The sequence below is a fragment of the Acinonyx jubatus genome, chromosome D1 (assembly GCF_027475565.1).
Source record: "Acinonyx jubatus isolate Ajub_Pintada_27869175 chromosome D1, VMU_Ajub_asm_v1.0, whole genome shotgun sequence".
NCBI classification, from domain to species: Eukaryota; Metazoa; Chordata; class Mammalia; order Carnivora; family Felidae; genus Acinonyx; species Acinonyx jubatus.
In genome coordinates this window covers 58,380,497-58,400,672 of record NC_069390.1, presented here as the reverse complement: position 1 = coordinate 58,400,672, position 20,176 = coordinate 58,380,497, and the positions used below count along the sequence as shown (strand labels likewise).

The window sequence follows — 20,176 nt, the reverse complement described above, 5'->3', positions numbered from 1 at the left end:
GAGTGGTCTGGGATCAAGAATGGGTTCCGTGGATAAATTTACTTTCTATCTTGTCATATTTTCTATAAAATCTGCTTGCTCAGTTTTCACCCTCTGTGAGACATTAATGGAAATGGCTGAGTATGTCAAAAACAAGAAACTAAGGAAATGCCTAAGGCCAAAAGTTAACACCAATCGAAAGATTAACCAAAGATACTAAGTGCTCATATTCTTTGGCTAGTGTAAGGTGGATGTTACAACAAATAGTTAGTTACCAGTAATTAAGTCCACTGAGTGATCATTCAGATTATTCCCACGAAGCATATAAAGTGACAAAATCAAGATAATCATTTAAACAAAGAAAGCAAAACCAAACCAAAATAATACCACAGTCACCCCACAAGTAGAGAGGACACTGAATTAGGAATCAAAAGACATGGAGTCTCACTCTGCCACTAACCAACTGGGTAACTTCTCTGGATCTCAGTTTACTTATGCATAAAATGAAAGGCTTGGATGAGATCATTGCTAAGGTCCCTTAAATACTCTAACAATCTTTGACTTATTGTAATAGACAAGTCAGTAATAACTAACATGGGTTTTGCCTAGTTTATTGAAGATATTTAGTAACTAGAAATACTAGTGGGATCTTGTTAAATGAGGGCAGCTTTGCATGGAAGCTCAAGTGGTTAAATGATACAATGAAAATATAAAGATAAGACCAATTAGAATGCTAGCAAGGGCCATTAATGGTGTTTTATGACCACAAAATTGCCCCACCAATATCAAGGAGGATGGCAGGGGCCCTTCAATCTGTCTCCTACTCTTCTCAAATGGAACTGACATCTATGCTACATCTATCCTTGTGCTTAGAAATGATAGAAACTACTCCCTTCTGGTCAAAGAGGCAACAGGATTGCCCATTTCAAGCAGGAGACAGAAAAGAAAGGGCTCTGCCATTTTTTTTTCCTCCCTAACTAGTCTATCCTTTAGTACTCCTGTGCACATCTTATTGAACTGACAAGTAAACAGACTGCAGCAATGATTATAGACCAGTCCAGAGGGGGGAAATGTGCTCAAATAATAACAAAGAAAATATAACAGTGGTAGTATTTTAGCACAACCCATCTCTAGAGAAAACATGCTTCATTCAATTGAGCATGTGAATTCATACCTGTTGTCTGTTGGAGTTCTAATAGAGCTTTGATTGTTGAAGTAGCTGATTGTGATTCACTGGATACATCCTGATAAATTATGGTGGGGCTAGTCTCCATTGCAATCTCATGTTCTGACCAATCCTGACGCCGGGAAGCAATTACATGAACTACAGGCTGGGAATCTGTTTTATATTAGTTAAAAAAAAAAAACCCTATAAACAAAGTTTCTCTTAAAAAAAACAATTTGTTTTTTTTTTTAATCTTTGTATTTATTGTAAACTTCATGCTTTATCTCCCCAAGAAGACTGTAAGCCCCCACAGGGCATATCTTTCATGCCTGTATTCACTTACTCATTCATTCATTCACTGATTCAACAAACTGGGCACCTATATGCAGGAGTCTATATTTGGCATTGAGGATATAAAGGAGCTTACAGAGTAATCAGAGGATGCTCAAGAAGCACACAATCTGGTTGGGGAGACAGACATGTAAAAAGACAAATTACAATTCAATGTGATAATTGCTATAATAAATAGGTGTGCATTTGTCTAAGTAGATGTATGTTTGTGTATAGTAAGAACAAAATGCTGTAGTAGTCTTTATTTTCCCCAATGCATCTGAAAATGTGTTTTGTATTACAACCTGAGCATCCAGTCAACATTACTTATTTTTGGATGGCTGAACTACTGAAAAGAAATCCTGTCCGCCAATAACAAGAATGGATAGATGATCTAGAAGCAGGATGATATAATAGCACACGTATAACATCAGAGTTCAAAGTCTTAGGTTACAGCCCCAGCTCTATCAATTATTTGCAAGTTGAGTCCTTGGGTTTTAGTGTCATTATTCCTAAGTTGGCAATGATAAAATTACCTATCTACCTCACAGGACTTCTGAGGATATAATGAAATAATATATGTAAAAGAGCTTCATAAACTATGAAGGACAACAGAAATGTTATTGTTGTTGTGTCCTAAAAGTTCTCGATTCTGAGATGTTGCGTTAGTTTCAAAATAAATTAAGGCCCTAATTCAAGGCTTATTATATTTATGCTAAAGGTAGGCAAGTAAATACTAAATGTGCATCAAACGAAGCAACAAATTATTGAGTTTTCCATCTACAGAATAATCAGGTTGGACTAGACTATTATTAAGCTCCTAAACTCCTTTGTCCAGGACACCATACAAGACAAAAATTATGGAGGATATAGAGGCACAATCCCCACCGCCAAGTTTAGATTACAATGGAGGAGACCTAAAACAAACATACATATAGCTTTGTATTCTTGGGAAAAATCAAATGACTAGGGCAAACAACACAAATATATAGAAAGAAAAAGACTGCTTTGAATTGGATTAGTCAGTGAAAGCATCACAGAAGAATGAAAAAAATTCATATAAACGAGAATAAATTCAACAGAAGTTCAACCTTCTTTGAACCTTATATTTTTGAAAACCACAAAGTTGTCCAAACAGATTGGGGAAGGCAAAATGACTCTTAAAAAGAAAAAAGCCTTCCCAAAGAAAACAAATCAATATACAATAGCACTGGAATTTTTAATTACCATTAACAAACTGTATTCTCTGCCCCTCAAACACTGAGTAGAATATATGCCACACCAGGGAGGTATACCCTCCCCCCAAATTCTAGAAGACTGAAGGACACTATCCTACAATGCCAAATGTCACGTGATGCACATAACAATTTTTCTTTACTCATTCTAAGTAGACAATAGAACTTACACCTAAAAGAACTAATTTTATTAGGGAATCATTCTTTTTATAAAACCTACGTTCTCAAATTTAAGAAATTCTCATGGCAGGGCGCCTGGGTGGCGCAGTTGGTTAAGCGTCCGACTTCAGCCAGGTCACGATCTCGCGGTCCGTGGTTTCGAGCCCCGCGTCAGGCTCTGGGCTGATGGCTCAGAGCCTGGAGCCTGTTTCCGATTCTGTGTCTCCCTCTCTCTCTGCCCCTCCCCCGTTCATGCTCTGTCTCTCTCTGTCCCAAAAATAAATAAACGTTGAAAAAAAAATTTTTTTAAAAAGAAATTCTCATGGCAATGTAAGTATTCCTTGGCTAGGTGAGAGAACCTACAGGCACGGAATGACTGCAACCCAATACTGTAACATTCACTGAAAATCCAAAAGAAAGCAAGGATTGCATCTGTAGAGAGATAAGGTAGAAATAGACTGAGAAAGGAAAACAAATTTCCACATGGGAGCACCTGTCAGAGACATCAGCGCACATAACATTATCCTGTGGGGAGGGACTGGGGAGATGGTTCACTCTTTCTGCCCACACCCAGAGAATAGCCAACCATCACACAGTATCACTGCAGCAACTTCAACAGCTGAGACAAAGAATGAGTGTGTGAACCTAGATGTGAAAACCATTCCTTGAGTGATTTTCCTCTCTACTCTTGGCTTCTTCTTAGACTAGATAAATCTACTGCCTATTGAGTCTGATGCTGAGGTCAGGGTGCAAAAACCGAGACACCAAGAGCCTGATCTCACAGTACCATTTGATTATGAGGATGGTGGCCCGCTAACCCTCACATGTCTTTCCCCATGGGTCATTTAACAAATATTTCCTGGACATCTACTACCTGTTAGGTACCAGAAATACACACTGTACTGTTATATGCAGAGGCAGATCAGGCATCTCTGTGGAAGAAAGCCTCCTGTGACTTTACCATAAAAGGCCTATAACACACTTTCATAGACTAGTAAGACCTCTCAGCTAGCAGGGATCTAACAGTTCACTTAATGCTATCACCAATCCTATACTAAAATCTTCACATATCCCCCACCAATCAAGAAACTGCCACACCAGGGGCACCTGGGTGGCTCAGTCTGTTGAGCGTCTGACTTCAGCTCAGGTCATGATCTCGCACTCTGTGAGTTTGAGCCCCGCATTGGGCTCTGTGCTGACAGCTCAGAGCCTGGAGCCTGCTTCAGATTCTGTGTCTCCCTCTCTTTCTGCCCCTTCCCTGCTCATGCTCTGTCTCTCTCTGTCTCAAAAATAAATAAAAACATTAAAAAAAAGAAACTGCCACACCAGAGAACTCACTACTTTCTAATATAGTTTCCTTCCATTTCTGCAGTTATGACAATGAGAAAATTTTCTTATATGAAATGGAAAACAGGTCTTCCTGTCTACCCAGTGGTTCTAGTTTCCGTCCACATATCCACAAAGATCAATTCTTTTCCCTCTTCCACGTCACAGTTCTCAGGAAAACTGACAACCCCCATGTCCCCAACCCAATCCTCATCTTCTCTTCACCATGAGAAATGTCCTGTTTCCACTGACCATTCCTCATATAAAATGATTCCCAGATGCCTTACGCATCTAAATCATCCCTTCTAAACTAAACCTAAGATGTCTATGTCCCTTCTATGATATAATATATACCTTCCCTCTGAAGTACTGTCCTAAAACCCAAGGCCTTCACAGTACGTAACTGCCTAGACAGCATCACTCAAAATGTTTCAGAGAACATTAGTTCCTCAAGATGTTCTGCAAAAGGTTCTATGGTCAAGAAAGTTGGGGAGTGTTTTACATTATATACACCACTCTTCATTTTTCACAATATATATTAGCACATAACGGCTCTGAAAAGTTCTGTAGTAAGTATGTTTTGCCTAACCTGGATTTATTCCCCACCCTCACCGTAATCTACTGAGATCATAAAGCTTCTGGAAAAATCACCCTAGAAACAACTTTGTGACCTCCTTAAAGTGATGTCTTACGTATTTTTTAAAGTGATGTCTTTTACATAGGATACAGGATGCATTTCTGTATTTACCTCATACCTTAAATCCATCTTAAATCCCTACTCTTGGTTTTCTCTCCTTGTTCTCTTTCATTTTACTTCATACAATCTTGTATTCTACCCAATCCACCTTAAAACCTTCTGGAAATAAACAAAATATAAATAATCTTTAAATTTTTCTTTCTTTTTTTAAAATCTGGGGGGCACGATCTTGGGGTCATGAGTTCAAGCCCCACGTCAGGTGTAGAGATTACTTTAAAACAAAATCTTGGGGCACCTTGGGGCGCCTGGGTGGCTCAATCGGTTGAGCCTCCGACTTCGGCTCAGGTCATGATCTCACGGTTCGTGAGTTCAAGCCCCACAGGAGGCTCCCTAGTGTCAGTGCAGAGCCCATTTTGCATCCTCTGTCCTCTTTCTGACCCTCCCCTGCTTGCGTGATCTCTCTCTCAAAAATAAACATTAAAAAAAAATCTTAAAAAAAAAAAAAAAACATCACAGGATTTCTTTTTAACTCTTCTTACAACATTTTTGTAAGTCTGCAATTACATTAAAAGAAAAAGTTACCAAAGCAGGGGAGGGGCAAAAACTACAAAAGCAATAGAAAGGAAAAATGAACTGCTATGTAGTGCTTACATTTCCATTAGGTTTCATCCTCGTATAGTTTGAAAACCAGCATGATTTTAGACTGACCAAAATCTTTATCCCTTTCTTTCACTTTAAATCATAGCATATATATTCCCAGCTCCTGGTCTTTGTGAGAATGCACTAAAGACAGTAGCAGGGGGTGGGGAGGGGGAGAAATGTAGATTATAATAACTGGCTTTATAGTCAACTATATTAGATATACCTATTCTGAACTGAAATTTTTCCATATTACAGAATATTTTTAAAAGAAAAATATGTGATGATACAGAACAAATAAAAATACATGAAACCATGTATAATAACAGACTGAACAGCAGAAAACCTTAGACGGAATTACTTCCAAAAATAGCCAAACTTTTGTCCCATTCTTAGAATGAAAACTGAAGACTGCCTAATGAAATGGCATGTTTGGGAAGTAATGATTGGCTCATAGCTCCCTCAGATAAAGACTAGCAAACTCAAAGGAGAACCCTAGATTATGGATATAAAAACATCTACTGTTCATGTTCCCCTCTTAGCACCAACTCATGAGCTAAATATTTTACCTGCTCTCTATAAAAATATTTCTCAAGGGAAAAAATGGCTAGTATTATTCAAGGAACCAGAGGCTTAAAAATAAAAGAGGGAAATGCAGCTGATGTGTTGAAATAAGAATGGAATCTGTAAATATCAAATCATTAAGAAATACAGAATGAAATAGATAATATGCATCACTCCATGGGGACTAGTACAGAGACTAATTTATAATCAGTATAGAATGATAAACTAAATCTCAGTAAATTGATTCAGAAAATATTACTATCATTGATAATATGCTGAAGAAAACTATCTACTTTGTAAAATGAGTACCATATAGTTTGTTAAAATCAACGTTTTTATTTATTTTTAACTGATGAGTTTTCAAAGACCATTTCAAATGCTATCTCTTTTGTGAAGCTTTCTTATCCTTTTCTCACTGGAATGTGAATTTTTAGCCTTCGGCATTTTTGTTTGTTACTAATAAACTTATTAAACTACTACTGAAGTTATACACGTGTATTTTTTAATCCCCTACTCTAGATTTTAACAAGAACTATATTTTATTCAATGTTTACAGGGCCTAGCACAATGCTTAGTATGTAGTGTAAACTAATAAGTAACTGTCAAATTGAATTAATGGATTAATGGAATAATCAGCAATATGAACCATGTGAGCAATCTGAATTTCCCACTAATCTGGGAAGACTCCTTTAAAGAATTAAAATAATAAAAGTGCATAATATGAAGAATCTGCAGTAGAAAAATGAAGATACCTAGAAAGCACTCCTGAGAGAATAATGGGGAGGTGAGGAGAGGGAATGGAGTGAGAGAGTGATGACCAGGGGAAGATAAACAGCTTTGCTTATTAGATGCATCCGAGCATACAAGCAAGCATAGGCATAAATACACCCACCACCTGACAATAAGGGCAGTTAAGGTAACTGATAGACAGGAGTATGAGATTTGCAGGTCTCAAAGCTTATGATTAAAAATTTATTTCAAGAGACTTCCTAGATGAACAACATAATTAAGATAGCACTGAGGATAAAGAGCTTCCCTACTCTGGAGTCTGGCTTCATAGCTCCTTTCTTATAATTAGGACAACCATACAGTATCATCTAAATTAGGAAACCTGTGAGAGCGGAAAGGCATGCTATTAATAATTAGGCTAGAACAGATATAAACTAGGACTTGTGCTATGCAAACTGCAACGTATGGTCACTCTATTTATAGCCCACTCATGGCCCACCTCTGGCCACTCTGATTCTTTCTCAAGGCTCAACAATAACCATTCAAAAGATACATTTACTTTCCTGCAGACTTCTTTTTACCCAGAAGGAAACAAAAAGAATCACAGCACTAGCCAGTTTGATAATACCTACCTGTGAAAATCATCATCTAAAGTTTACCAATTATTTGATGAACATCATGCCATGCCATCATGAACATAACAGTAAGCCTTACCAAAAACAAAACTTGAGCTCACTGATTACGTATCAAACAAAAGAAAGTAAATCAAAAGACTCCACAAGTCAAAGCACACGTTTGTTTGAAATCCCTATACACAACTATTTCGGAACTAGGGTACTATGTCGGTAATAATTACGGTAAGTCAGGAGTAAAATGGATCTTACCTTGGGAACTTTGGGAGGACTCTGTAGAAGAGGAACTACTATCTGTATAACTCTGTGGGTCTTCTTTTCCCTCTTGAATAGATGAATTACCAGCTTCTGCTACCCTAGATGCTTGCTGTAATGTTTCTGTGACCAGCTGCCTTGTTTGTTCACTAACAACTGTGGCTTGAAATGTCACTGGTTTGGGTTTAATAAGAACCTAGAAGAAAAGCAGAAATATACCCAGTTTAAATTTTAGAGCACTATTTAAAATGCTAAACTTCTAGTCATGAACTATTATTTTCCCGACATGGGAAACAGCATTCTGTACATTAATTATGCTTTGGGCACAGCACTGTTTATCAAAGACTAATTCCATCTATGAACAAATTACAGTCAAGCCACATACAACATTTTAAATGGTACATGCCAGAATGCAACAGCCATAATTCTGACAAGAGGCTCTGTCCCTGTTTTTTCTTGTCTATAGTGACTTCAGAAGTCATTTACAGTCTGTTGGCTATACACTAGAATGACAGCCAGCCACCCACCATGGATTTCAGAATGCCTAGATTCCCAATGGCACAATAACAGTCCAGAATTTCTTCCTTCTGAACATTTATTTTACTTTTTTGAGAGAAAGAGTGAGAGGCAGACAGACAGACAGCGCATGAGCAGGGCAGGGGCAGAGAGAGAGGGGGACAGAGGATCCGAAGCCCAATCATTTGGGCTCTGTACTGACAGCAGACAGCCCGATGTGGGGCTCGAACCCATGAACCATAAAATCGTGACCTGAGCAGAAGTCGGGAACTTAACCAAGTGAGCCACCCAGGCACCCCCTGAATATTTATTAACATAATAAAAACAAAACCCTAGTTTGTTTAAACCACCATTCTTCAGGTTTCTTTTCATTAGCAACCAAATGAAATTCCTAATTGAGACACCTGTGCAAAGTAAATATGGTTGGGACATAAGTCATCTTTGAAGAAATCCCAGGAGAAACACTGACTTACACAACTATCATTAGAAGCAATACGGTACAACAGATCAACTCCTGGCAAAGGTCAAAACCATAGACACTAAAACAAATAAAATGGGAGAAAAATTTCAAACTGAACTATTCTACTTCAAAATTTGAACTCTAGGAGTTGACTTCAATTGGGTGCCTGGAATGAAAATGTTAACTCACCACAATTATTTTTATTCTCCATATGTAAGATTCTAAACCCTTCCGGACTCTTATTAAGTCACTCATTCAAGAATTCAAGAATGAAAACATGGATTATACTATGACTTAGATGATGGAGCAAATGAAAATTGTTACAGTTGAAACTTAAAGGCAATTTGGACTTATTTCTAATCACAAAACTTATTTGTTTAGATATGCAAACTATTTGACTATGATTCTGAGGGAATGCATTCTAAAAGCAAATTAATACCTTTTACAAAAATTCTAGGATACCATTTCTCAACCAAAGCTGACATTACTTCCTTTGATATTCTCACAAAATAAATAGTACCCTGGCAATGTAAGATTAAATCCTGAGCCTCAATTTTCTAGGCAAATTTCCAGAAAAATTCCCTTATCTTCTATTGCTTGACAATTGAGCAGTTCTCTAGCTTCTTCATTACTTAGGTTTCAAGTAAAATAAATTTTATAATAAAGTGCTTTCAAAGGCCATATTAGCTTATAAAAAATACTTTTCTTTGAGAGATTCCAAACAACTACCACTCTCTCTCAAACACCTACTTCTCAAATAACAATACCTTCAGCAAATTTTATTCTAAGGGAGTTTTTTTCTCCAATCTTTGCTTATGACATGGCACAAATATTTAGATACCCACCACCCCCCAAAAAGTACTGAAGAGAAAAAACACACATTTTGAAAACAGACAATTACACACATTTGGTCATAACTTTTAACAATCTTATTTTTTTAAAGATTACTGATCTTTTCATTCAAATTTCTAACATGGAATTTTATAAGTTTGAAATATACCAGAGCCAAGAAAATTCATCATATCTTACAGCATACCTGTGTTTTCCCTTGCTGCCCATAAACAATTTTTGTCGGGATGATTTTAGCTGCTGGTTGAACTGTGGAACCTATTCCTTTTGGCTGAGTTACAATCATTTTGGTGATGGGTCTTGTAGCAGTGATAATAGCTGGCTTTGCTCCTGTTGGTACCGTCTGAATAGTCTTTTCTCCCTAAATTAAAGTCAGTGAATATATGAGATTTCTATGTATTTCAATGATAAAAACTGTCCTTTTACTGAAAAATCGCAGAGAGGTTTTACCAGGATGATAGGAACAGGAATGTAAATTAAACAGCAAAGTACAATGTTTCCAGGTGATCACAAATCCTAGACTTAGTTGAGATGGTCCTAGAAGTCCTCTGCCCAATTTTCTGTCCAAAGAAGGCATTAATCGTTTCCTGATGAGTGAATTTTAAAAATTATCTCACACGGGAATACTTACTACACCATTCCATTCATAGAATACATACATTAGAGTAGTTAGGAAATTATAAAAGAATAATTATAGAGATTATAGGTCTCCCTCACCCCAACATTATCTTCATTTTCTAATTTACCCGAAATAAACACTCATGTAACAAAAAATTACTGTGCATTATACCAGTAGCTAAATGTACACATATAAATAAACTAAGCTCCCCAAATACAAAATTATAAGGCTAAATAGCAGAATGTCTATGTGTAAAAGCATGGGCAAGAGAGGAAATTAGCACATATTAACAATCTTTCTGAGGTTATATGGGAAAATTAAAAAAAACAACAGTGCATTTCCCACATTTTACTATTAGCATGTTACTAATATCACTTTAGTCTATTAACAAGGTAGCTTAAGCCCATTAACTTTTCACCATTTTTTGTACTTTTGTCTGCTTTATTCTTAAGTACCATCTTCTGGTCATTTATAGAATCAATACTTGAGCTTTCTTAAATTCAAAGACAGTGATTTTACTAAATTATTAAAATTTTACAAGTTAAAATCCATAAAACTGAAAGGAAAAATGTTCACCTTTTTAGTTTGTAACTTTCAGTCATCATCATCTAAATGTGTGGCCATCCAACTTAGTAGCCATAAAAACAAAGCACCCAGGTGAGCTGGCCAAAGGTAATCACTCAATTTAGAACTAAATATGATTATAAAAATCACAAGTTTAACTATCTGCTATAATAATCTAAGGAAAATATAAAGTGCCTGTCAATCATATTATTACTTATTTTAATACGCACACACCCTTCACAGCAGCTTCTTTGGGAGGAGCTCTAATTCATTTGCCAACAGCCACTAGTTTTCAAGTGGCTGTGCCTATCTATTAAACAGCTTGACGGGCTTGCTCCAACTATAATGACCCATTCAAAGCCTATCAAAACCAACTAGCAGGCTATTTTTAAAAAAAATCTCTTCTGATGTATGTGTGTGGACATGCCCAGGTGAGCAAGCTGTTGAGTAGAGGAGAATATACATATGTGTAGTCTTATGCTCTGATCTGCTTGTTTTACTATCATTTCCTGTGTCAAACTGTTGCTCTTAGATATTATGTGGCAGCTAGGATTCATACACAACTCTTCAATGTTTGTGACCACAAGACTTAGAGTACATGGCATCCCATCTTATATATCAAATTCTATGAAGTTGCCAAACAAACTATAAAAGGGTTCTGAAAATCTGAATTCTAATCCAGGCTTTACTATTGGCTTACCATGTGAACTCACACTAGGAACAATCTGTTTTCCAACATGATGGAACTATCTAATGCCAACAGTTTAAAGACTGTGATGCCTAGGAAACTACCAGAGATCTGCAATGAAGTACAACAGTCTTTTTTTCTAGCAAAGTAGGGACATTACCAAGCCTAAATAATTAAGCACCACAAGTAATAACAATAAGAGAAAAACTATTTATTGGTGACGTCCTATGTGCCAGGCACTGTCCTAAGCACTTTCAAAACAGCTCCCAGTTACTGAACAAACTCACTGGTAAAGATCATAATCACCAATTTACCAATGAGGAAATTAAGGATAAGAGAAGTTGAATAAATTTGCCAAAAGTCAAACTACAATACAAGAGACAAAGCCCAGGTTTGTCTAACTCCAAACCTCTGCACAATTGCCTTCAGAACTATAAATTAATCTGTTATTTGCTATTTTTTTTAACTAGCTCAAAGAGGTAAAATGAAAGTAAAACCCTCTCAATTAATTTTCTTAATCCTAAATATCTCACTTGGCCCAGCTGAGGCCCATACTAGGCTTATGTCTACTGGCCAGAGGCAGGAGTAAAATTGTCCTCTAACAGAGGTCTCCCTGTAGTTAAGGCAGTGCAATCTTCCATTTGGACCAAGCTAAGCAACTAAATCATGGTCATAAGTAACCCAGTTATGAGCAACGTGTTTTAGGAATTACTGTGAAAAATGGCATCAGTTAGTGGTGCTTTAACAGTTATTACATCACAGTAGTGGTAAATCAAGCATACAGGCCATTGTGGGGTTCTGAAGTCCTTAGGCAAATATTTGTATAGCTGGTTTTTAAAATCCTCAGTGGACTGCTGAGTCTGCAGTACAAGCTCTTACTTACTCCAGCATTTAGCAATGTTGTGACAACGTTTTTGCCCGGGAGGCCTTGAATGGTCGTTCCTTTTCCTGTAGTCTTTTGCACAACAATCACATTGGGCTTGGAAGTCATTGGGATTGTAGTGATTTTGGTAGTCGTTCCTTAGAGAAGGGGGGAGAAAAGGAGGCCTGAGTTAAGGACTAGTGATATTTGGTTATTTCTGTTTATGTTGTACACAATTAACACACGTAGTCCGTGTCATCCCGAGATGACATGAAGGCTGTCATGAGGATGAAAATGAAGGCTCGGAACAATAAGCACAAGTTGTCCTAAAATGAGAGAGTGTTAAGAATTGACTTTTACAGCGGTCATCTTTTTGGAATTTGAAAACCTACACACCAAAATCAGAATCTAAAAATATCACTATCATTTTCCCCATCAACATTCCTCCCCTAACTAGTTAACTGAAATCTAAATCTGTATTCTTTGACAAATACTTCCCCAAACCCAGTATTATATCTATTTTTGACTGGTGTGATGGGAAAACTCTTCTAAAAGAATATCAAGAGAGAGGTAAATACTTATCAAAATACTTATCAAAATTCACATAACATTAGACTCTTGAGAAAATTTATGAGAATAAGCCATTTATATTTGTGTGATCAAAAAAAAAAATAAACACTCAAAGACCAAGTCACAGATTAAACATGTCCTCTTGTTATCTGCAGCACTCTGAAGAATCTGAGGATGATATCCCAATGTGTATATTTATACAAAAAAATTTATATTTTCAACAATTAAGATCTATTTCATAGACCTGTATCTACTGAGCCAAACATATTATCATGCCCTCTTCCCCACATCCTTCCACAATCTGCTTCTCTTATACCTATCAAATTTGTACCCTATATTCTTCTGACTGGCATGGCTGGAAATCCTGGTACAAATCTTGCCTTGTCTTCCCTGTATCACCCAAGAAAACAAAAGCCCCTTGCGCTCCACACTCTATCTTTTTGTATCACTAATTCCTCAGTGCTTAGCACATACTGTGTGGCAATTACTCAGTAATAGTTGTTCAGTCGAGTATGTGAATGAACTCAATCTGTCACCAACACATGTCTTCTTTCAAAATGTTATTGATGTTGACTCAATAGACCCTCATCTCTTTTAGTTTCCCATATTTTCTCCCTATTGCAAGTTTCATACAAATAGATCTGAAGCTCCTGTTATATCAAACATCCTGAAAAAAAATTTTTTGTCATGTCAAGAACCCAATACATTGGTCAAATTGGTCAAAAACCTTCCTAGGGCAACTGGCTGGCTCAGCCGGCAGAGCAGGTGACTCTTGATTTCAGGGGGTGTAAATTTAAGCTCCACGCTGGGTATAGAGATTACTCAAAAAAGTGAAAAGCAAAAAGCCTTCCTAATCCCTATTTTATCTAGTTCTAACTTTCCCTCTTAGGTTTCAAAATCCTGTATGAACTGACCCTTAATCTAAAAATTTGATCTTATTTGTTCCAACTCTTACCCTACAATACATGCCACACACTAGTCTAACAAGTAACTTCTTCACTATGGCTTCCTATTATCTGTCACACAGAGCCCAAATTCCTCTTAGGTTTCCAGGTTCTGTCAGACTTTAATTTGCAGGATTATCCAATATATACCTCTCCTTCAGTATGTTGGTTTCCACATTGGTCTTTGAGCGTATGAGTCGCAATGCTACCTCTGTGCCTGTGATTTCCTCTGCCCATGAAAACAGGCAAGTCACATTGTTTTTCTATAGGCTTGCACATCATTTATCAAATGACTAAGCACATAACAGGTACTCATTAAAAACATGACTGATTAATATGTTCCCAAGAAGAAAAGTTAAACAAAATTTTATTCTTTTCTACTGGAAAAATTTAGCATTCCTTACTAGAGTTTTAGTAATGAGACTGCACCAAGAATAAGAATATTCTAGTCAATTTTTGGCAATTTTATTACTTCATATATCATTTTAATATATTTGCCATCATCTGATGTCTTGTCAGTCCAAGGCAACACAGTCAGGTTACATAAAAACGCACTTTTATTCACACACTAGCTTCACAAATGTTTTTCCCTGTATCTGTAGATTCTGAACAGTAAGCTGTTAAGAGCCACAAAAACCACACTGCCCATTATTCACATCTATCAACTTCAACTCTTAATTAACTCCAATCCCTCATACATGATTGATTGTGATGACTCCTTCAATAATACAGTCTCATTAAATACTTGGTTAATAAGGGGTGCCTGGGTGGCTCAGTCAGTTAAGCATCTGACTTCGGCTCGGGCCATGATTTCACATTTTGTGGTTTCGAGCCCCTCTGTGCTGACAGCTCAGAGCCTGGAGCCTGCTTCGGATTCCATGTCTCCCTCTCTCTCTGTCCCTCCCCTGCTTGCACTCTGTCTTTCTTTCTCTCTCAAAACTAAATAAAGATTAAAAAAAAAAAAAAAAAAAATATATATATATATATATATATATATATATTTGGTTAATAAAAGAAAGGGTTTTTAGAAAGTAAGCATTAAAAACTATCTCAAGAAGTGCCCCTGGGTGGCTCAGTTGGTTAAGCATCCAACTTCAGCCTAGGTCATGATCTCTCAGTTCCCAGGTTTGAGCCTCGCATCAAGATCTGTGCTGACAGCTCAGAGCCTGGAGCCTGCTTCAGATTCTATGTCTCCCTCTCTCTCCACCCTGCCTCCACTCATGCTCTGTCTCTGTCTCTCTCAAAAATAAATAAACTTGGAAAAAAAAAAAAAGCTATCTCAAGGAAATGTTAGCCAAGCTTTAACCAAAGTACAAGGACCACTTTTTTGGCAAAACTTGCTTAACAAGTGAATTACATTTGTATCTAAGTCACCATCTAATCCTTTCCATTGCAGGGATCTATCAATTTATGAGACAGTTGCAAACCAAGTTTACCAGCTTTAACAAAATGAGGGGGGAGGATGTTAGAAAACAGAAGAAAAAGGCATAACATAAGGAAAAGCAAATACAGTGTCATTTTAAAATGGAAAAGTTTATAACTAGAATTATCAAGTTATAAAAATCTAAAGTTCCAGTGAGCATATTTCTATATTTCAATTGATAACTATGTTATAGTTATTCATTTTTTTAAAAAGGTCTTCCTCTACACTTTCACAGTAGTCCAACTACAGTTCTCACATCACAACAGAATGTATAAAAATTCATTTGTTTAGCATTCCATCTCATGTGCATCCCCTATGTATCACAGCACCCGGCCCAGAATTTGGCTCATAGACTATCAGAGAACCCACTGTCTATACAGTCTCCACTTATAAAGACTTAAGATACAATGGGTGCAAATTACTCTTAAGTCACATTTGGATCATGGACTATGATACTGGATGCGTTCCAGGGATTTCTACTTAAAAATACAATTCCTGTAAAAATGTGAGCAGTATGGTAGGATCGCTTAAAGAAACTAATTTAATGGCCCAGATTTTACTATTCAGAGATTTTTTTACATCACCCTGACAATTTGGTCTCCTGGGTAATGGTTTATGTTGCTTTGCTCAAAGAATGAGCAAATGAACGAACGAATGCAAAAGATATATAAACACTAGCTCCTTGCCTGAACATTGTACTAAAGATCAAAAGAAGAATAAAAATCAAGTCTTGCCATTGCCAAAGGTTCTCATAATGTCCTTAGAGTCAAGGACTCAATGTCCTAATGAGTTCATCTCCAAAGGATCCAATCTTCTACATAAAATAGGCATGGTTCCTTTACCAACCAACCCTCAACAAAACTCACAAAAAAACTTACGTATCTGAAAAGCCTATCTATATTTACACATAAGTATCTGACATGAAGGAGTTAAATAACTGAAAAAAATAGTTCATATCTTCCATTTAATTGCTTATTCTGATGAAAAGAAAAACTTGACCTTTCTAGAAAGCACTCTGGAAGCATGACCTTGCTTTCCAGAGGAAAGGAAGTAAGGACTTCACATAATAATTTATGTATAACGATGCTCATCGCAGGATTATTTATAATGACAAAAAAATTAGAAGCAATCTAAAACATTCAACAATGAGAAAATGGCTAAATATGGTGCATCAGATAAGGAAACCCTGTGCAGCCATTAAGTGGGGGCAGAGGAGGTGTCAAGATCCATTTAAAAGAATAGGAAAATAATCCTATCCCATGAAAAAAAGGCAAAAGCTGATTATATTAGATCTCAATATAATTTTAAAAACATATATATGACATATATACACACATTTATAACCAAAATAAATGAATAGAAAAAGGAATGAACAGAAATATATACACTTATATTTTAACATATTTCTCTGGATGGTAAAAATTGTGGGTTGTTAATTTTCTTTGTATCTTTCTGTATTTTCCAATTACCCACAATGAGAGGAAAGTATCATTTTTTCTTTTTAAAGCCTTCTATTCTTACAGGTAGATGTCTGGGTATATTTTAAGAAAACCATTTCATTTTTGTTCAGGGGGTAGGGGAGTGGGGTAGGCATAGATTCTAGAATCCAGCCTTTAATTATGAATTATCTAAACTCATCCAACTAGGTTTACCAGCTTACTAAGAATGGACAAGCAGGGACTGAAAACTACTATGAACTAACCTGTAATCCCACAATCATGGAATAACAAAATATTATAAAATAAGAGAACTATCTTTATAAAGAATATTGCTATGTAACATAAGGATCAGTTTAGAGCAGTCAGAAATGAGAAATTCCTTAAAATAAAAGGGTCAAACAGTGAAGCAGAGACAGACACAAAACAAGCTCGATGCAATGAACAGCACTGTTTGAACTGTGTGCCAAGTATATCTTATGGTGCAGAAAAGTTTAAGAACTCTTCTCATGTATACCCAATGTACTTGAAATACCAACTAACCAGGAGGTGCTTAATATTTACATGCAAATGTGGATAAAATGTATACATGTACAGGGTATACATCTCACCACCTCTCTAGGAAAATGTGCTTTCTTGTGCTGCTCTAACCTGGTACAAAAGCCGCTAAATCCTAAAGGTCTGAAAACAGCAGCCTCATGATATCTAGACATTCCTTCAAGCTGTAAGGTTATTATGAATTCATATATGAGTAAAGAAAAACCATTACGGTCATAAAAAGTTACACACCAATGAAAAATGATCACTTTTTGAAAAATGTTTTAGAGAATGTGCTCTATACCATTTAAGATACTGTCATAATAAATCATAATTTGAATTTTCACTGTATTATTTAAAAAATCCTCTTAAAGCTAGAGTATGATTCTTTCCCTACTGGTTTCACCCTCCTCAGTTTGGCAAAAGTTGGATTTTCTCACTTACACTAAAAAATAGAGCCAAAATTAGCAGCTTTAAATATAGCGCGTTACGCCAATACCATGCCCTGCTTTGTTTTTGTGGCTTTTTTTCTTTTCTTTTTTTCACTCCCTCAATTATCAGCAATATCATATACTGCCAGGAACGTCAATCCCTTCACTTTAAACTGTTAGAACAACTCACCTGGGGCATACAAAATATGGCTAGTCTACAAAAATGGCAGACAAAGTCCACAGGGCTTACTTGATGAGAGATTATTTACATCATTTTAATTAAAAAATAATAATGAAAACAGATGCTATGTTAACATTCTACTTCAGAGTCTACAACCCAAATACTCCAGGAATTAATGAGCTGATAAAAACCAGGCAAGGTTTCTGAATACTAATAAATATTAGCTTTCACTATCTGGGTAAATTGTTTTTTAAAAGTAAACTATCAATATAATGGTGAAAAGAAAAGCATTGAAATATTTTTATTTTTAATAAGCTAAAGTGACATTAGTAATTGAAATGATGAGATATGGTTCCCTCAAACATATTTAGATGAATAAACCCTAGTTCTTTCGTCCACTATGTAGCTTGTGTGGTCTTGAAGAGGTCAATTTCCTCTCTCTAAACTTAAAATCTGTCTGTATCTGTAAAGTGCAGGTGAAACCAACTTTTCGGATTTATCAGTTTGGAAAGGAGTGACAAATGGGAGAACACTTTGTAAATGAAAAATCACTATGCAAATGCAAATCATAGTATTTCTATTCTGATTGAAAAAAATTAAATGTTCTTTCTGTTTGAAAACTATCAAAAGCTTAATGTATGAAGATTTAATATTAGAAATAAAAACTATACTTAAACACTAAACATCACGACTAAAAACACAGCTCCAGATTTCTAAGCAGAAAACTGAGATCAGACAGAATCCTTGAACAGTGAAATATGGTTTTTCCTCTTACTGTTACCTATACCTTCAACATATTTCAGATATACCTACCAGAAACTATATTACTGCTAATTATCTTGCCCCCCAAGGTAGCTAATGATTTGGGTACTACTGTAATGATGCTACCACTGGTAGTTTTCACATAGGTTGCAGCTCCTGGGGTTGCAGCCATCCGACCTATGGATGGGCTCACTGTTGGCCGGGTATAGGTTGCCTGTGTGCCTATAAAAAGGGAAAAGCCAAAAGAAAAACTTGTCATTACTTATAGAAGAATGACAATTTACACAGTTTAACTATAATTCAATGTAATCTATATTGCTTTAACTTGAAAATGGAATTTCAAGGTGTCAAGACATTAAGTAACAATTTATAGCCAATTTTCAATGCACATAGCAGGAACTACAGCCAAGTCAATTTGAATTAACTTTACACATAAAATTTTGTGATGTGTCGCATCAAATTACTAACCCCAAGAAAAAATATAACTAACTCTATTCCTTTCTTCCACTACCCTTCTTCCACTAGTTTTATGCCAAAAGAAACTTAAATTTAATCATCTTTCCTGCCAGAGCGTTTTAGATATTTCTGTTATAGATTTTAAGGTCTCTGCATCTGTTTCATACTGTCTCAGTGCCAAACCCAATGTCAGCACTCAGCAAATAAGGCAGTATTGTTTGCTTAAAATTTTATAAACTTTTACTATTTTGTACTCTGCTACTCTCTAAATATATTTCCATCTTTTAAAGAGTTATTCCATCATTTTACTAGAGATTAAAGTTCAAGCTGCCAAGAGTTGCCAGGAATATTTCTTTTAGTCTAAAAAGTTCACTATTTACATATTTCCTCAACTCTAACTGACCCATTGGAGTATTTTTCTTCATGTCTCTCAAAGGATTTTATACTCTTTCCCACTATTCCAAGGACTTTTTTCTTTTCCCAAACAGGAATTAAAAACTAACCAGATGAGCCCATTGTAGTTTGCTACAAATACAGTAACTCAGAACTACTATTCCTAAGCAAAGAACGACTAGTCTGGGGGAGAATGAAGATGACTGAGATTAACATCTTCAACAGAAAAAAAAGTTTCATAATAATGGTCATTGTGATAACCATTCTCAACAAACCCCACCCCACAAAAATGCTTTTTAGCAAGACATTTAAAAATTTTTAAATACAATCACTACCCAAAAAAGGCGGAGGGGAAGAATGTTAGGTAGAATTAGTTTAAATTCCTTATAAACATACATCTGCATCCAAAAAAAAATCTAGTGCAAAGTAAACATGCTACAAATGTAAGGTGAATCAGTTGAATTATAATAACAAAAAATTTTCCATTTAAGCTTTTGCTCTAAAAATAGGAATACTTTTTCTAACGTAGATACAAAGGCAGAGACAGACACATTATTATTTTTCACTACCTTTCGCTAATGGAAAGAATCATACATATATAACACTACTATCTTTATACCAAATGGGAAAAAGGTTTGGGGGAAGTATGATAAATGTAATGCAAGAATAGTGTTTTTTAAACCAAGGCTTTGTAGAGACAGCAAGTAGAATCGTTGTTGGGATGAGGGGGGAGTGGGTGGAGGGGAGATGGAGAGTTACTGTTTAATGGGTAGTT

The 20,176-nt window shown here is 36.1% G+C and overlaps 1 protein-coding gene across 14 annotated transcripts in view; it reads right to left on the bottom strand.

The window, feature by feature from the left end:
- EMSY (EMSY transcriptional repressor, BRCA2 interacting) overlaps positions 1-20,176 on the bottom strand; it is an 88,873-nt gene that overhangs the window by 15,687 nt on the left and 53,010 nt on the right. For 12 of the 14 annotated variants that reach the window (XM_027039595.2, XM_027039606.2, XM_015073888.3 and 9 more), the window contains 5 exons: positions 18,604-18,774; positions 12,290-12,426; positions 9,723-9,896; positions 7,708-7,906; positions 1,154-1,318 (listed from right to left, as the gene is read on the bottom strand). In XM_027039595.2, the coding sequence (XP_026895396.1) occupies positions 1,154-1,318; positions 7,708-7,906; positions 9,723-9,896; positions 12,290-12,426; positions 18,604-18,774 (846 nt within the window). The remainder of the gene's footprint in view (positions 1-1,153; positions 1,319-7,707; positions 7,907-9,722; positions 9,897-12,289; positions 12,427-18,603; positions 18,775-20,176) is intronic. The other 2 variants (XM_027039601.2, XM_027039605.2) reach the window with 1 other exon arrangement.